This window comes from Danio rerio, chromosome 8 (genome assembly GCF_049306965.1).
Source record: "Danio rerio strain Tuebingen ecotype United States chromosome 8, GRCz12tu, whole genome shotgun sequence".
NCBI lineage: Eukaryota > Metazoa > Chordata > Actinopteri > Cypriniformes > Danionidae > Danio > Danio rerio.
In genome coordinates this window covers 56636459-56654252 of record NC_133183.1, presented here as the reverse complement: position 1 = coordinate 56654252, position 17794 = coordinate 56636459, and the positions used below count along the sequence as shown (strand labels likewise).

Here is a 17794-nt window from a genome sequence, read left to right as displayed (position 1 = left end):
AGTAAAATTTGCTATATAGCCAATGTTTTGTTGCGTAATAGAATAATAAGAACTTATAGGCTACCCAACGTGGTTCATGTTAACAGTTGTCAACAACATAGCGTGGCTTGGTTAATTATTGCGAGCACCATGCTCTGTATTATTTATCATTTGCCCAATAAATGTCGGTTTTAAATGTAAAACAACACATCTTAAAGCACAAACTGTAATAGAACACTGCAGCAAATGTATATAAACAATGACAAGTAGCCTATACAAAATTAACCTAAATGTCATTAATGTAAATGTCTTTTTTTAGACAAAAAGCATTATACCTTAATGCGAAATAGGCCTAGTTTTCTTTAACCACTTTAATTTCCACGTGATATAGGACTAGTGAATTATTTAAAAATCATAAATAGTTTATAAGCATGCAAACATGCTGAGGTAGCCTAAATGTAAGCTATCAATGAATATTGTTAGTATCAGTCACACGCGCATACCAGTGGTTTGGTTGAAGCGATCATCAATCAACAGATGGCAACTTATGGGACAGCCAGATCAAATCTTTTCTCCTCGGCGTCAAACTAAACGCGACACAATAGATCGGAGACCCTCCCTCCACGCCAAAGGGGACTATAAAAGACCTCTCTCTTCCATCCTGACCACAAAACTCTCAAACTCCTCTCTCAAGAGCACAACTAGAGAAATCAACCGATTAAATCATGACTCCAAACATTATTACCGAAGCTCATCCCCACTCATTCGGCTCTCGAATGACTGTAGCTCAGAGAAAAGAGGCACATGAACTGAGAAAGGTGAGGGCGATTTTCAGTTCTTTTAATGAACACACCTGAATCATTTAATGGTTCTTATAAAATCCTAAAACACACACTCATACTGACCCACTTCTTTCTTCCTCTTTTTCCCCAGACTCTCAAGCCATTGATGGAAAAGAGAAGGCGGGCTCGCATTAACGACAGCCTCAATCACCTAAAAACTCTTATTCTCCCACTGGTCGGCAAAGATGTAAGTATCTTAACTTTGTTTCTTTGGCAATACATACAATACTAATAAATCCAAGTTTATGTCAGTGTCTGAACAATATGCTAATCTTTGAAATCACTTTAATTCGTAGGCTTCACGTTATTCAAAGCTCGAGAAAGCCGACATTCTTGAAATGACCGTCCGGTTCCTGAGAGATCTTCCTTCCTCATCAGCTAAAGGTGAGTTAGCTATCAAATTTGCCCTTTTCCACATTTTTATCGTTTGTTTATGGTCTGCATTTTTTCAAAACGAATACTTTATTAATTGTCTCCCTTTTTCTCCTTAAAGGTCAAACAGACAGCTATAAAGAGGGCTATAAAGCCTGCTTGCAGCGCATATCTACGATGCTCCCGCAGTCAAACCTGGAAACAGAAGCCCATCAGCGCGTCAGCGAGTTCATCCACACTGTTAGACATTTCAAAGGGTTTTTACAGTAACTTACTGGCAACACTGTTGCCAGTAAGTTACTGTATTTTAGATTTACAGTATACAACTGTAAATCCGTTTACAGCATGTTACTGTAGTGTCTGAAAATGGTTAACTACTGTAAAAACCTAAGTTAACAGTTAGCTACTGTAAACCTTTTAATTTTGTCCTAAATATTTTATAATATAATTTTATTAATATTATTTTAATACTATAGACCTAAAAAAGACACAATTACAAAATATTAACAAAATAAACACTCTTTATTTAAAACATTGGAGATGCTTAAAACAAGCTTAAAAATGTGTAAAAACATTACATTTCAATCATTCAAAATATTTTATTTTAAGAAAAAAAAACATTGAAAATGACAAAGCACATTAACATACATGTACAAAACTAATTTAAGTGTCTGACCTGCATATTGTTGAGAAAAAAAAACCCAATTGTACTAAGTACTACTGACATTAAACCAGACACAATTACAAAATATTCCATTCTTTAAAACATTAATAATGCTTAAAGCATTTAAGGAAAATGTGTGAAAATTACATTAAGCAATAAAATCAACACATTAAAAATAAATAAATCACACAAAGCACTAGAACATACATGTACAATAAAAATTTAAACTTCTGAATTGCATATTGTTGGAAAAATAAATATTTGTAACTATTAGCCGACTCAGAAACAACCCAACTTTAAAATATTACTAGTTCTGGTGTCAAATGCTCAACAAGGTCTGAATTCACATGTTCAAATGCAATTCATCTTTATTTCTATTGCACTTTTACAATGTAGATCAATGATGTCAAAGCAGCTTAACATAGAAGTTCTTGTAAATTGAAGCTGCTTCAGTCCAGTTTTCAGAATTGAAGCAGTAAATGTCACTGCTGAAAGTCCAAACACTGAAGAGCAAATCCACCGATCCACCAATCGTAGCCAAGTGATCCAGTGGCGACAGTGGCATGGAACAAACTTCACCAACTGACGAAAGTGTAGAATAAAATCCCTTGAGAGATACCAGGCTCAGTTAGGCACGACCAGTTCTCCTCTAGCCAAACTTGTGCAAGGCCGCAGTCTAGGCACCAGAGGCTTGAAAGTTCACCAGCGGGTGGTCAGGCTGGCCCATTGGATCAATGCGGAAACTCATTGATCACGTGTGTCTTTTAGGATTCACTCCTCCATGACCACCACAGCATCTGGTCAGGATTTGGCCCAGTCCAGGATTATGAAGAACTCTGGATAAGGAGAAACAGACTAACATAAGCATAGAAGAAGCTTGTTTAAAAAAAATAAATCATATACTGGGTAATTATTTTGAAGCATGGCAGCTAGGTTGGGCTAGTTTTCAGCTGGTACTGAGCAACTGGCTCCTGCTCATAACCTGCTCACTACCATGTTTAAAAGAGAACTAACCAGAATGTCCTGTTTATTTTTTTTCCCTAACAAGGTTTTACAAAAACATTGTAGCATTTGTGATGGGTTGATTCACTGCAGGACAGATTAGACTATTTGTTTTATGTATTCCTAATAAACTAAAACTGACTGAATACTGATAAAACTATTGAGAGTGTCTCACCTAATCCAAGTTCTCAGTTAGCTGGTGAAAGAAGGATAACTCACTGTTGTTCATGGTTGTCATTCTCTTTACTACTTCTCCTGCTATCTTCTGGCTCACTCTGGTTGTTGCTGTGCATTTTGTTTCATCCTCTGGAATTATTTATATAAAAAATTGTATTATTTTATTTATTACAAAATATTTAGGCAACATGAAATGGGGAAAAAGACATTTAATACATAGACAAATGCATGTATCCCAATACTAATTATTGTATTTTGAAATGTCTGACCCATGACAGACCTCAATCTGCTCAAAAATATTATAAACAAAGATGAAAAAAAAAACCTACTAAATGGTTTAATAAAAAAGGGAAAACGATTGTTTTATTTAGCTAGCAACTAAACATGTGACACATTTTGTATTAAAAGTAACGTTAATATATTGAGAAACAAATAGATGTACAGTACTTACTGTTGTATGAGGTCCAGTTTGCACAGGCAGGCTCCCAGTATTCTATATTGAGACCATAAAAAAGCCAAATATACAGATAAGAATACCATGCTACAATCCACAACCTCCACACAACTTTTTTTTATTTGTTTACCTTGGTTGCTTACTGGTCTTGCTTATTTTTTAAGCATAAGGCTGTGCTGATCAAGATGTTCCTCTGAAATGCTGTTTGTTTCTTCAGACAAAACCTGCTGCTGTGCCAGTGCCATATCTAAACAGAAAAAAATATAATGGTAACAATTATGTTAAACCAAATGTCAAGAGTTGTGATAAAAAAATAATTAGCAAACAATAAATAGCAAAAAGGTGGTTATTAGCATAATGCATAGAGGTAAAATTGGTTTTATATTAGCAGATTCAGACTTCCCCCTTAATAATTTAATTTCATAAAAGTATTATTTGCAAACTCTAAATAGCGAAATCATTTTAGCAGCTAATGACTATCAAAGTACAACATGCTCACGGTCAAATAAACAGTGTTAATGTTGATTTCAAGTCATACTGGCATGCTAATTCTGATCGAATATTCAAAGTAACATGGTAAACAGTATAGAGTCTTCTAAATGAACGAATGTGCGAATATAAAACCAACTTTACCTCTATGCATATTGTAACGTTATAGATTTACGTTAGCGTTCTTATAGGTTACGTCGCGATGTTATTTTCTCAAGCTAACGTTATAAGTTACTCTAAACCAGAGAAAAATAAGTTCACAACATCTAATATAGATAGTATAAATCAATATAAGTTAAACGTTGCACGTTAAAATGAGTTTGAGTCCAATTCAGTATAAACTTAGCTCAGTTTAGCTAACAGTTAACATTACCATTTTAAGATCGCTTCAGCCAATGTTGCCGAGCAAACAAATGCTAATAGATGTGCTCAAATCAATGTCGAGTGTTGTCAGCACAGACAGACGCGCTTTTACCTGGATTATTTGTTGGTCTTTCATTCATATTCTTCTGGGGGAAAACACTCTCTGCCGGACCGTTGTCTCGTGCTAAGTGTCCTCCAAAACTGTCTGCATACCTCTGGTTCCCTCCTAAACCAAAACCCGCTGCAACACCGGTTCCTATGTAAATAAATAAAAAGATATGACGAGAACAATGGCTAATAGTCATAAACAGTCTTATTTAAAGTAATAGTAGTGTTAATGTAATAAATTAAATAAAGGTAACATCTTAATAGATGATATATTTCTCAAATGGGCGAAATAACGCCAAGCCAGAGAAAATAATAATAGCCAACTTTATACTTTACTTTGTTCTATTCTCGTCCACAAAACATTCTGTAAAATGAAACACTGCCTCAGCTTACCAGAGTAAAGTTTGTTAAATCCAGTATGTTCTTCAGGCACACTAATAAATTGTCCTCCAGAATTGCTCCAGGGTCCTCAGGCAAAATGTGGTGCAGAGTAGTCGAATCGCCGCAAGGTGGCGTTGAAGCAGTTGTGGAAAATACAGTATAATACACGAATTTTTACAAATACAGTACATCGCTGTATATGTTGTTCGACGTCACACTAAATTCCCATAATGCAACGGTAAATACAGTTATTTACCGTAAAAGGAATTTGCAGTATTACACTGGGTGAAATACAGTAAATAACTGTGTAATTTACAGAAATGTCTAACAGTGCAGCAGTCGATGGCGTCTTCTTCATCGTCCTGCCAGAACTGCTGTGCTCAGAACTCAAAAATGATTTCACAAATGCACCAGAGACTCGTGAGCTTGAGGAACAACAACTCAATGGAGAACCCCATTAGCACCGTGCCAGCTCCAAGCCAACCTCAGCCTGCTCCACAGGCAGCTGAGGACATGTGGAGACCGTGGTGACCAAGTGCGCAACAAGTCTTCAGGGAAATTGCTTTAATTAAATGTATAATATTTATTTGTCGTTGTAAAATGTAACGCCTGTGATTGAGATTACATGTAAAGTTTTTTTTAAGTATTTATTGCCTAATTTGTGGCTACTTTGTAAACGAAGAAAGTGAGCACAGATCATGGAAACTGTATTCTGAGTATAACGTGATGCAATCCTCGTTGGGGTTTAAACATTATGCGTTGTAAACAACACAATTGTAAACCCCAAGGGTTAAAATGTATTTCTGAGGTTTGCACAATTGACTTTATTTCATTTTGGTCTGTGCAAAGTTGTCGTAAACACTGTGTGTTAATTATTAATGGCAAAATGGATGTCCCTGAAGAAAACATGAAAATGTGTTTGTGAACCAATAAGAGATGAATAAAATAATTATGCTTCGAATTTCACTGAATCTTGGTTGTTTATTTTTTAGTAAATCGTTTTCAAATTTTATCATTGCAGAAATAAAACCTGAAAAGATGGATACGAAAAGAAAGAATATGTAATTCTTAAATTACCAAACAATATTTGCAGTTTGAAACGAGTTCTTTATTAAGAAGGCACTTAGAGGAAATAAGTTATTCACTTAGAGGAAATAAAAATAAACAGGCGACATTATAAACCGTTTTAGAATTAGCATTGTAGTTAGAATATCGTGCTTTTTTACCTCTTTATTGTTCTATAGGGTCTTCTAGTGGCGCGGACTACCTTTATGTTTGAGCGGGAAATTATGATTCGAATTGTCCTCGATTTCATGATGCTACGCAACAGTTAACGACTGACAGATTTACAGCAATGTTTCTGGTGCAATAAAGTATTTAGCAAAACAAACAAACAAAACAAAAAACAAACAAATAAGTCTGATGTACCCTAAATAAAATGATTATGGTGCAGCCACAGTCAAAGCCATATTTATCCTCACTTAACACTGTTCATCGATTTTTCGTTACACAATGCTTCATCTGTTTAAGCTGCATCATGTGCATAACAGTTTCAATTTTAAAAATGCGTATTCACTATAGTTGCCTTACTTACTTTTAATTTTATTTGATGAAGACATATCCACAAAATTTTTAATTCATTCATTTATTTTCCTTCGGCAACATGTTTTACGCATGCAGCGGATGCCCTTCCAGCCACAACCCAGTACTGGGAAACACCCATACACTCTCACATTCACACTCATGCACTACGGACAATTTTACTTCATCTAATTCACCTATGCATGTTTTTGGACAGTGGGGGAAAGCGGAGCACGCGGAGGAAACCCACGCCAGCACGGGGAGATTGTGTTGGAACATGCAAACTCCATACACAAATGCCAACTGACTCGAACCAGTGCTAACCACTGAGTCCCCATGCCGAAATACTTTTTGTTATAAAACCCAAACAATAACAGTGGTCCTATATTAGTAACTGTGATTAAAGTGTTGCGAGCGAAAGGCGGTCTAGCCTAATTTGTTTTTTTAAATGGTTAATAATACATATTATTCTTGTTGATAAGACACTCCACCGCCATGACATACATGCTAAAATCTAAATTAAATCATAGCAATTCTAAATTAAAGTGGCCTTTCCCCCCAAACTATTCATATTATGTCTTTATACCTATACACACCGCTATTATTACAGACATGTATTTTGTTTGTTTTGTAAGTGAGCACATAAAAATAATCAAGTCGGTAGGGAAACTAAATCTCACATTATTTTCACATATTCATTGGCAGTGTCACATTGCTTCGGGGACATCATTTGCTTTCATTTGTTCTTTTTAAAAATGCACATGCAAAAGAGCTTTGTATTTGTGTTTGTATGTTGAAGATGAAGGAATAACTGCTGATGGGAGGTTTATGTTTTATTGTTGCACATACATGTTGGAGTTTAGCTGCTAACATTTTAACCCTGAGCAAGGTGGTTTGGATTGAATGAAGCTATGGAGAACAATGAGTTTGCAGTTCACCCTTAAGCAGCATCATGCCATACACATGGTAGAGCATACATTTATGGCAAACTAAAACAAAGAAACCCCTAATTCTCAAAACATGGGAAAGGGTTTAATTGTCAGAGATAGTTCAGCACATTTTAATTTAGTGTATAAGGTCACCAAACATTTTTAGCTGAAATGTAAATCTGAGATCCTTTTTGCTCACAAAAGTTTACTTAAATAGTGATGAGGGCCACAAGACACAAACAAAATGAACATTAAACACTACCAATTCACACTCTTTTTTTGTTTTAAATAAGGACATATAATTATGCTTATTTTTCACATTTACTGTGCAGTCACATGGCAAGCATGATATGAACTAATGATGTAATGCCAGGATAGTTAAATCAACAAAAATGATTTATGCCATCACAAAAACTATCATAATCAACTTTGTAACAAAGGTTTGAATAATCTTATTTGCTTAGTTGCTTATTTGTTCTACTGAATGATTGGGGGGAAATCCCTATATGATAGTAACACAATGAAACCACTGGTTGATGCCGTATTGTTGATTTTTACTCATGAAAATTGCAGATTTGTACACTGTTTGCTGTTTGTTCACACTGCTTATTTAAAATGAGCTGGAAAAAAGACAACTCTTGAGGTTTTTAGGGTGGACAACTTAATTGTTGTATGTTCAATCCACTTAAAATTGCTAAAACTAATAAGTTATCCTAATTCCTTCATGTAGCCACAACACAAATAGTCAGTGTGGAACCCAGCAACCTTTACAATGTACACTGTAAAACACAATCACTTCATCTTGTGCCAACACAAATCAATTTAGTTAACAATTGTTTTAACAAATTTAAGTGGATTGAACATAAAACATTTCATTTGTCCTCAAAACAGCTCCAGAATTGTGTTGTTTCAGCTCATTTCAAATAAGCAGTTTAAATAAGCAGCAAAGATATTTTTTTGAGTGTCAAACTTTTTGTCAACAGTGAAACAAAGCGGTATTTAACAGTTCTGGGAAAACAACAAGGACACAAACAAATGATTTAAGCAGATTTTCCATCATCCCCTTATATATTGTAAATGACTGCATTAATAAAACAAATATAAATCGCTAAATTATGTATTAAAAGTGACAAAAAATCCTCTGGTATCATGAAGGTGGTATGTTTAAAGCACAAACAAGCCTTTAACATATGGTCAGCCCCAACAAAAATCATAGACAAGCCATCTGGCATGCAGCGTGAGTGAGGACAGAAATCCAAACATTTGCCTTTCAATTGGACCCCTTTTTTTCCCTTTCATTTTATTATTTTCAAGAATAGGCTATATATTTCTTTGGGGATTTTAAAACCTAATGTAATAATCAACATATATACAAAATCACACTGGAAATGCCCTGGTATAGACAGTAAGAAAATAATGTTGTTCATGTCCAATGCAATCTCACATAACTTTTAGATTTAGTAACTAATTTGAATTAATTTGTGCAATCACTTTAGTCCATTATGATAAATTTTGGGGAGAGTTGAAGAAAGAAGCTAAATTCAAGCAAAAGCGTACGTTTCCTAACCTAGAAACTTACTGTTCAAATAAACGAATGTTAATTTGTATGGATGTCGCACTACAAATCTAGAAGTAAATAATAAAAAAAATACATTAAAATGAGGTAAAAGCAATAGAAATTAATTAAGATGAAGTTCATTTTTTTGTTCTGACAACATAAATCGTTTTTGTTGACTTAAAGGGATAGTTCACAAAAACTGAAAATGAATGTACTCATTCTTTACTTGTACCACCAATGCATATACTTTCTTTCTTCTGTTAAACACAAAAGAATATGTTTTGTTTTACACACTATCAGAAAATGGTATGTTGTACCAAAGAAGGTACAAACTCTTGTCACTGTGGCAGTCCCTTTTTATGGTACAGAATTATAACTTAAGACAAAGAAACTAATTTGTATAATTGCAGTTTGTTCTTTTAACGACATGATTTGTACCATGGGAAACCAAATGTATACCTCTGGTTTATAAAACCTGCACCTTAATCAAAGATACAAATCTGATCCATGAAGGTACCACGACAGAGACAAGACACTTAGTACCTTAACAGTGTCAAATGTGTTCCTTCAAGAACTGTTTAAAGGTATTTTGCTTTATCCAAAATGTGTCAATTTATTTTCAGTAAATATAAAACATCAAATACATTTATTAAACAATGTTTTTTTTTTTAAAGTTTCTTCTTGTGTAAATGTACATTTTCCATTTACAATAAAGAATACAAAATACTTTAACATAAATTAAAAGATGAACATTTAGCAACAAACAAAAATGTTACAGAAACACATTCTCCCATGTACAATATAATAATTTTTTCCCAGATTTACACACAATATCGTTGTAATCACTTCATTTAATTAGTTCATTTAATTAACTTAATTTTAAAATAGAAATGGAATTATGCAAAAGTATTGTAACGAGATATGCACAATGTTTGGTTAGTTATACAATATTATGTAATACTATAATTTCTGCATGAATACTTTATATATACTATCATAAGAGGTACAACTTTCACAAAGATACAAAACTGTCCTTTAAGGAACATTATTTGTACCACATGTACCTTTTTTTCTGAGCAGTGCCTTTGGACACCATATACTTTTTGAAGGTAGAAAAGATCAGACATTTTCACTTTGCCAGTTATGGATCTTTTTGTGATAAAAGAAAAACCCCTTATTACTCATTTCTTCATTCAACACTTCATTCCTTTCTACGTTTGTCCACTGATTAGTTCGATCTAATTCATTGACATTACCTCCTCCAACCTTCCCCGCTTTCTTTTTTCTCCTTATTTATTTATTTATTTATTTATTTATTTATTTATTTATTTATTTATTCATTCATTCATTCATTCATTCATTCATTCATTCATTCATTCATTCATTTATTTATTTATTTATTTATTTATTATTGTTATTTTATTAACTCCTTTACATTTACTATTGTTGCTGTTATTACTGTTATTAAGTTATGCTATTTAGCCCTATTTTATTATTTATAAATGTTTTATTATCTTGTTAGGAAAGTTTAAAAGGGAAAACTGGAAAGTCTGTCTTTCACTATGTCTTTTATATCAAGCATTTATGATCTTTTCACTTAATTAAAAAAACACACACAATGAAGATATTTTGAAGAAAGGTGAAAACCTGTAACCAATTGACTTCCATTGTTTGTTTTTTTTCCTATCATGGAAGTCAATGGTTGAATGTTTTCAATTTTTTTTATAAGATATTCTTTTGTGTTCAACAGAAGAAAGAAACTCTTAAAATTTTGGAACCAAAGGAGAGTAAATAATGAATAAATATTATTTTTTTGTGTGAAAAATCTTTTTAACTAACCTGCCAATAAATATTTAGTACCAAGCATGCCTGGTACGTCACTGAATTAGGAGAGTAAATGTGGAAAATAATTGTATTTTATCTTCTTTTTAGTGCAGAGAGTGACTTGGTAGAGTTTGACCACCAGTTGAATTTGAAATGTATTTCTATGATGGAGTTTTGTGGCTACAATCAATATTTATGTCAAACAAGAAAGAACATTTATTAAATCATTCACACAAAAATGTCAACTGACCCAGCCGAGGCTCGAAGCATCAACCTGCTTGCTGTGAGGCGATTGGGCAACCCACTGCGCCACCGTGACACCCACAATAATGAACAATGAAGATTAAATGCACTGTAAAAAAGTATGAAAAAAAAGTAAAATAATGGCCATTAAATTACAGACATTTACTGTAATTTAATGTTTGTTATTTTACAGCAAATTTCTGTAACAACCGTTATTTTATGTAATTTTTTTTTCCGGCACCCTAGCTGCTGCCTCTGTCTGGGCTTTCACTGACTTTCTACAGCTTGTTTCCTTAATATGTTCAATACTTTTTCTCTGCGTCATTTCATTTTATTACACATAACTTAATTGATAAACTAATTAGATTAGTTTTCTCTGTATTTAATCACTTCTTTTTGGTGTTTCCCATGCAATAATTCGGACAAAATGCAGTTCAGGATATACGTCTGGTCAACGACTGAGGTGGTTGTTGTCATGAGACTGCTTTTTGGTTTGTTCCAATTGGTTCAGAGCAATCATCTGGTGTAAAACAGAACAAAAACTTCTGATAAATGCAACAATAAATGATTTTTAACCTTGGTCAGGACCAAAGGAAACATAGGCCTAGCACAAGATGACACAATCCTAATCCTATTTTTCCCCTAACCCCCTTTCTTGAAGCAGAGTGTGAAGGGGAATGGCTTCAAAATGTACCCCTAAGAAATGGGACACCACTACAACACCCGCTCACATCATCATCATCATCATCATCATCATCATCATCATCATCATCATCATCATCATCATCATCATCATCATCAGCGGTTACGTCAAACGAGATTGACGATGGCACCTGCTGTAGTTACTCCAGTTGTGTGGTTTACAGTTGTTTTTGTTATTTATCTTTAGGAAATCGTCGAAGGTAACAATATCATGCTATCATAACGATATATGTGGCCATAAGCATGTAACTGTATTGTGTATTATAAACACAGTGGCCATATTCAATATGAAATAATGAAAATATGTTGTGAAATTACAACATAGGAGTTATATTAATGGATTATCACAAAGTTTTGCGATTTAAAAAACAAAACAATTTAAAGCATAACCATAAAACAGAACCTCGTTATTAATGCATTAAAACATATGCTTGTTTGCTGTAAAAATTCTAAATAATGCCCAAAATACTTACATTTGTGCATCTCCTGCCACTACAGTTGGCGTATTCTAAAATTTTTGTACCCCTATAATCTCAAGTGTAGTCCTGGAAAAGTTTCAAGGGCTATCCAGCCCTTCCCCTTAAACCAGGGGTGTCCAATCTTGGCCCTGGAGGGCCGGTGTCCTTCATATTTTAGTTCCAACACCAATATAACACACCTGAACCAGCAAATCAAGCCCTTTCTTGGTATACTTGAAACTTTCAGGCAGGTGTGTTGGAAGAAGCTGGTGCTAAACTATGCAGGACACCGGCCCCCCAGGACCGAGTTTGGACACCCCTGCCTTAAACCAACGCCTCTAAGCTGAAGAGAATTAGGACACCCCTACCCCTTCATGTGAAAATGCAAAACAAAAAGTATTGTGAGGGTAAGGACTAAGGGGTACAGGAATTGAGCCTTTATTTTTTAAACCCAAAGTTGTGTTCTTCTATATTTGACCCTTAACAACACAGGAGTGTTTAGGGTGTATGGCCAGCCTTAAAACAACTTATCTGAGATGACTGGAACTTGCACCTTTGTCAAGAAAGACACTCATCATACTCTGCAGTGCTTTCAACTTGGTCACTTTATCACTAAACATAGCAACTTTTTAGACTTTACTTCAAAATTGTGACTAGCGACCAAATTAGCAACTCTTGGGTTAAAGTCCTAAGATGGATAGCCATGAAGAAGCCATGCATGTGCATGTTGTGTTGTCACAGAACAACCACATATCTGCTTCTGATCTGTTTTGAATTAAAATGATTTAATTTGACAGCTTATTCTTCTTTTGCATGTATGTTACTCACAATAACAGAGCTTTAAAGACATACTAGTTTTTGAACTTGTATTTTGTCACTGTCTTTAGTACACTGTACTAAACTGTAAATGCACCACACTCTATGTAAATTTTTGCTGTATTCAAACAAACTGACATACATTAATAAACAATATACAGATGAAGTCAGAATTATTATTATTATTATTTTTTTTTAAATATTTCCCAAATAATGTTTAACAGTAAGATTTTCACAGTATGACTGAAAATAGTTTTTCCTCTGGAGAAAGTCTTATTTATTTTATTTCAGCTAGAATAAAAGCACTTTATTAAAAAAAAAAAAAAAAAAAAAACATTTTAGGGACAAAATTATCAGCCCCATTAAGCTATATTTTTTTCAGATACAGAACAAACTATTGTCATACAAGAACTTGACTAATTATCCTGAAAACCATCGTTTACCAACTAAGCTTGCAAGTTGCGTCGTTAAAAACATAGTTCGTTGATTTGGCATTTCCCAAATCCATCATTTCAACAAACATTCGCAAACTGCGTTGCAAACTAGTATGCTTGCAACTACACCTCTGGATCTGTAACATAGTTTTTGGCTGTGTTCTATTCCCAGTCGTCCCCCTTATGCCCTTTTAATTTAGAACCTTCTAACATTTAAACTTGGAATGATAAAAAATAAAAAAAGCATTAAGCTCATCTCTCTTTGGTGTAATTTGCTTTCAAAGTATTTTTACAGTTGAGTTTTAGCCATCTTCATGTTTGCAATTGTGCTCCCTTCACAGGGAACTTTAAAAAACAGTGATGTCATTTTGAACACAGCCTTATGACCAAAGCTATAGGTGACCTATTATTTAAAAGCAGAATTTACGTTACGTCTCCAAAGCTTGTGAAATCAAAAAAAAAAAAAAAAAAAAAAAAAAAAAAAAAACATAGCATACGTTAATGCTTTTAATTTCTGCAGTGTTATGCATGTGTCACTGTAAAAGTAGACTTTAAAAAAAATAAAAAAATAAATAAACAATATTCCACTAAATCATCATCATCATCATTATTTTATTAATATTATTATTAAAGTCAAATTTTTCCGTTCCTAATAAATATTAAATTAAATTTCTTAATAAATCATCTCATTATTTATTGATTTATATGTGATATTAGAATGTGTTAGCTTTTGTATTTGACTAGACGTTTTTCAAGACACTTCTATGCAGCTTAAAGTGACATTTAAAGGCTTAACTGGGTGAATTAGGTTAACTAGGCAGGTTAGGGTAATTAGAGAAGTTATTCTATAACAGTGGTTTGTTCTGAAGAAAGTCAGAAAAAAAATGAGCTTAAAAGGGCTATTAATTTTGTCCTTAAAATGGTTCATAAAAAAATTAAAAACGTTTTTTATTGTAGATTAAATAAAACAAATAAAACTTTCTCCAGAAGAAAAAAATTAATTATCAGACAGCCTGGTCTGTTAAACATAATTTGGGAAACATTTAAAAAAAAAAAAAAAAAAAAAAACAAGTGCATGTTATTACCAAAACTAATATTGGATTTTTTAAAACGTGTGTCGTGTAAAACAATATAATTTGCACAAAACACTCATTATTGCATCGTTCCCAAATGAAAATTTTGCAACAATTTTTGTCATTTTTTGGGAAACGCACCCCTGCGTAGTTAACCTTATTAACCTAGATAAGCCTTAAATGCCACTTTAAGCTGTATAGAAGTGTCTTAAAAAAAATACCTAGTCAAATATTATTTACTGTCATCAAGGCAAAAATAAATTAAATCAGTTATTAGAAATGAGTTTACTTTGGTTTGCTTAGTTTAGGTTGCATGGTTCTTCAACAGCGACATTAATACTGAACTAAATCATAATTGAAACTGATAATACTTCTTTTCTGAATTTGTAGTATTTCCAGTTTTTTGTAAAGCTGCTTTGACACAATTTGTGGTGTATAGCGCTAAAAAAATAGTGATTTGACATCTACATTTGTTCTCTTTCACAACACCTTTAGAGTCCTTCCCTCTTCCATCCATCTGTCTCCTTTCTCTCTGTCCATACAGTTTCTCTAGCTTTTTCCACTACATCTCTCTTCCTCCTCTCCACTCATATCTTTTTACCCTATCCATTCATCCATCTAATTCATCCACTCTCTTCTCACTGTTACACCATTTTCCTTTTCTCATGCTTATTTTTTATAATCTTTGTTTTTAATTATTATTTACATACTTTTATTATTAATTATTTTGTGCTGTAGGGCAGCAAGGGGTAGCATTGGAAAATCATAGCAAGAAGATCCTGGTTTGATTTCAAAATTGTTCTCAAAAAATTGTTCTCTCCATGTCTATGTGGGTTTTTTCTTCAAGTACACAGATTTCCCCCCCCCCACAAATTAAAAACACGCAGCATAGGTCAATTGGAGATTAATGAGGGGGAGTGTTTACGTGTTCCCTGCGATCAATAGACTGGCCATCTGTCCCATTTATTATAGGCTTATTGAATATTTCAACATGGTCAAACATGGGCAACTGAGAATTTTGTGTAACTGTTGTAATTATAAACTTAAATTAACTGCAAACCATTTGCTTTTTTTTTTGTAAAACCAGTATGAAAAGCAGCAATTGTTGTTCCCCTTGAAATATTACAGTTGCTAAACCAAGAAAAATGTACAGGCTTTTGAGAAAATGAACATTAACTGTTTAGACAGCAGTTACTTTAAGTTTGCATCTAATTGACTGAAACAAACAGTAATACTGTGCTATATGATACATCTCTAATGAGAAAAAGCAATGTGTCTATTAGGTATTGAGGTAAAGTTGGTTTTATATTTTGCATATTCGTTCAATGACATCTTGTGGTATGCTCCCTATACTGTTTACCATGGCACTTTGAATATTCGGTCTGAAATCACATGTCCTTTAAGTATAACTTGAAAGCAACATTAGCACTTTATTTATTTGACAGTGAACAATGTTGTCATTGGCTTCTAATTTGATTTCGCTATTTGGAATTTGCAAAAAATACATTTCTGAAATTGTATTATTAAGGTGAAAGTTTGAATGTGTGAATATAAAGCTAAGTTTACCTCAATCTATGAACTGTGCAAAAGCCTCATGTCAGACCTAGTATTAAGACATGATGCTGAGGCCAGAATTAGGCCAAATCCCAAATCTTTTTTTCTACCCCTACCCCTTCCCCTTGGCCCTTAAAACCGAGTATGAAGGGGAAGGGCTTCAAAAACTACCCCTAAGAAATGGGACACCTCTACAGCACCTGCACACGTCATCATATGTCATTGTGAACTCTTGCTTCATATGAGATCAGACAATCGTGACTGCTGTAGTGATTCCAGTTGCTTTATTTTTTGGCATTTATCTTCAAGAAATCACTGAAGGCATATATTATGTTATCATAACGATCTAACAAGATCGTAACTATACTGTGCATTTACACAGTGGCCATATTCATCAATGTAAATACATCAGAAACAACATTAACATTAAAGGAGACACTGTAAAAAGCCCATTCCCAGCCACTAGACTTTTCTGACATGGTTTTCCAGTGTCATCGAGTGTCAGAATGTTGTGAGATTGCAGTATAGGAGTTATTATTATAGATTATAGATAGCCAAATTTTGTGTTTTTTATTTTTCTAACGCGCCGGTAAAACAAGAACACGGTTATGAATATATTAAAACTTGTGCTTGTTTGTTGTAAAAATTGGTAATAATGACAAAAAATACTAATTTGTGGATCTCCTTACTTCCAGGCGCAGCTATCCTGCCAAAGTGGCTGGTGTATTCTGGGTAATTTTCTTACTCGTTGGTTTCAAGTGTGGTCCTCAAAAATCTCCTTTCGAAGGGCTATCTACCCCTTCCCCTTAGGTCTACACCTCCAAGCTAAAGAGAATTGGTACACATATACCCCTTCACGGGAATGCGCAAAATGAGAGGTAGTGGTAAGGGGAAGGGCTAATGGGTAGAATTGTGATTAGGCCTAAATCTCATTGTCTTTGTGGTTGACTTTAAATGTTCTTTAACGTGCTTTGTTTAGATTTCTACTGCATTTTTACAGTACACAATTGGAACAGTATTCCTGCTACTGTTGTATTTGCCTACTGCTCTGCTCTTTGCCCTCTTGCTTTTTATATTTTATACTTTAATTTTACTTCAGCCAATCAGCACAGTGCTCAAATGACACAGCTTGAAGATCAACATCGAATCTACAAACTTTCTGGAATACAACTTGGACTTATGTGGAATTATCGACTAAACAATCCTCCCACTACCACCAGCTTGCATTTCTGAGACAGGAAAACACAGACAGCTGTGAAATTGCCTCTGGTTTGTATTGATTCAGAATCTCACTGCTGCACAAACTGCCACAGATTTAGGCTGTGTCCGAAACCGCCTACTACTCAGTAGGTACTGCAATTGAATTTAAACGTACTACTCGGCCGTTAGAAAAGTATGTTCTATACAGTATGAATGTGAAAAGTATGAATGGAATTTGGACGTACTACATCTGCCATTTTGTCATGGTCACGTGACCTACCTACGTCAGTTGCGTCGCCTCACTTCCATTCATGAATTCTCTCACGGGGCATTATGGGATAGCGCAGCGTGCATGGGATGTGCACTTCAGAATCTTGCCGGAAGTAGTAAGTCATCCGGGTACTTCTCGCCTACTGATTTTCGAATTCTATGAATTCGGACATACTACTCGGCTCGCATACTGATTTTAGCATACTATATAGTATGGAAGTATGCGGTTTCGGACGCAGCCTTAGAGTTTAGCCAACTTGCTTGAACATACCTGCCAAAAAGTTTCTATTATGCTACTTAGAGCTTGATTAGCTGGTTTAG

At 34.1% G+C, this 17794-nt stretch overlaps 1 protein-coding gene and 2 long non-coding RNA genes across 5 annotated transcripts in view; 1 reads left to right on the top strand and 2 right to left on the bottom strand.

Moving 5' to 3' along the window:
• The window catches only part of LOC141375928 (uncharacterized), a 386569-nt gene that overhangs the window by 282729 nt on the left and 86046 nt on the right, over nt 1-17794 (bottom strand). The window lies entirely within an intron of this gene.
• hes2.1 (hes family bHLH transcription factor 2, tandem duplicate 1) lies at nt 647-5576 on the top strand. 2 transcript variants are annotated; one of them, XM_068222978.2, is made up of 5 exons: nt 647-797; nt 913-1008; nt 1118-1205; nt 1315-1433; nt 5163-5570. In XM_068222978.2, exons 1-5 carry the CDS (start codon nt 705-707, stop codon nt 5226-5228), a joined length of 462 nt encoding a protein of 153 aa, XP_068079079.1. In that variant the 5' UTR covers nt 647-704; the 3' UTR covers nt 5229-5570. The 2 variants fall into 2 exon arrangements, with proteins under 2 accessions (XP_068079079.1, NP_001116717.1); NM_001123245.1 differs by having other exon boundaries at nt 650-797; nt 1315-1432; nt 5171-5576.
• LOC137496385 (uncharacterized) lies at nt 1697-5164 on the bottom strand. Of its 2 annotated transcripts, none has more exons than XR_011016692.2 (6): nt 4844-5164; nt 4455-4598; nt 3621-3737; nt 3488-3529; nt 3035-3165; nt 1697-2693 (listed from the first exon to the last, which is right to left on the bottom strand). It is a non-coding gene; the product is annotated as an uncharacterized lncRNA (long non-coding RNA). The 2 variants fall into 2 exon arrangements; XR_011016691.2 differs by having other exon boundaries at nt 3079-3165.

What these genes read in the sequence shown, in the direction of transcription:
- hes2.1 (XM_068222978.2), top strand. Translation starts at nt 705, where the DNA reads ATGACTCCAAACATTATTACCGAAGCTCATCCCCACTCATTCGGCTCT. An exon ending in AGGCACATGAACTGAGAAAG is followed by an intron (nt 798 to 912) that starts GTGAGGGCGATT and finishes CTTTTTCCCCAG; the next exon opens with ACTCTCAAGCCATTGATGGA. An exon ending in TCCTTCCTCATCAGCTAAAG is followed by an intron (nt 1,206 to 1,314) that starts GTGAGTTAGCTA and finishes TTCTCCTTAAAG; the next exon opens with GTCAAACAGACAGCTATAAA.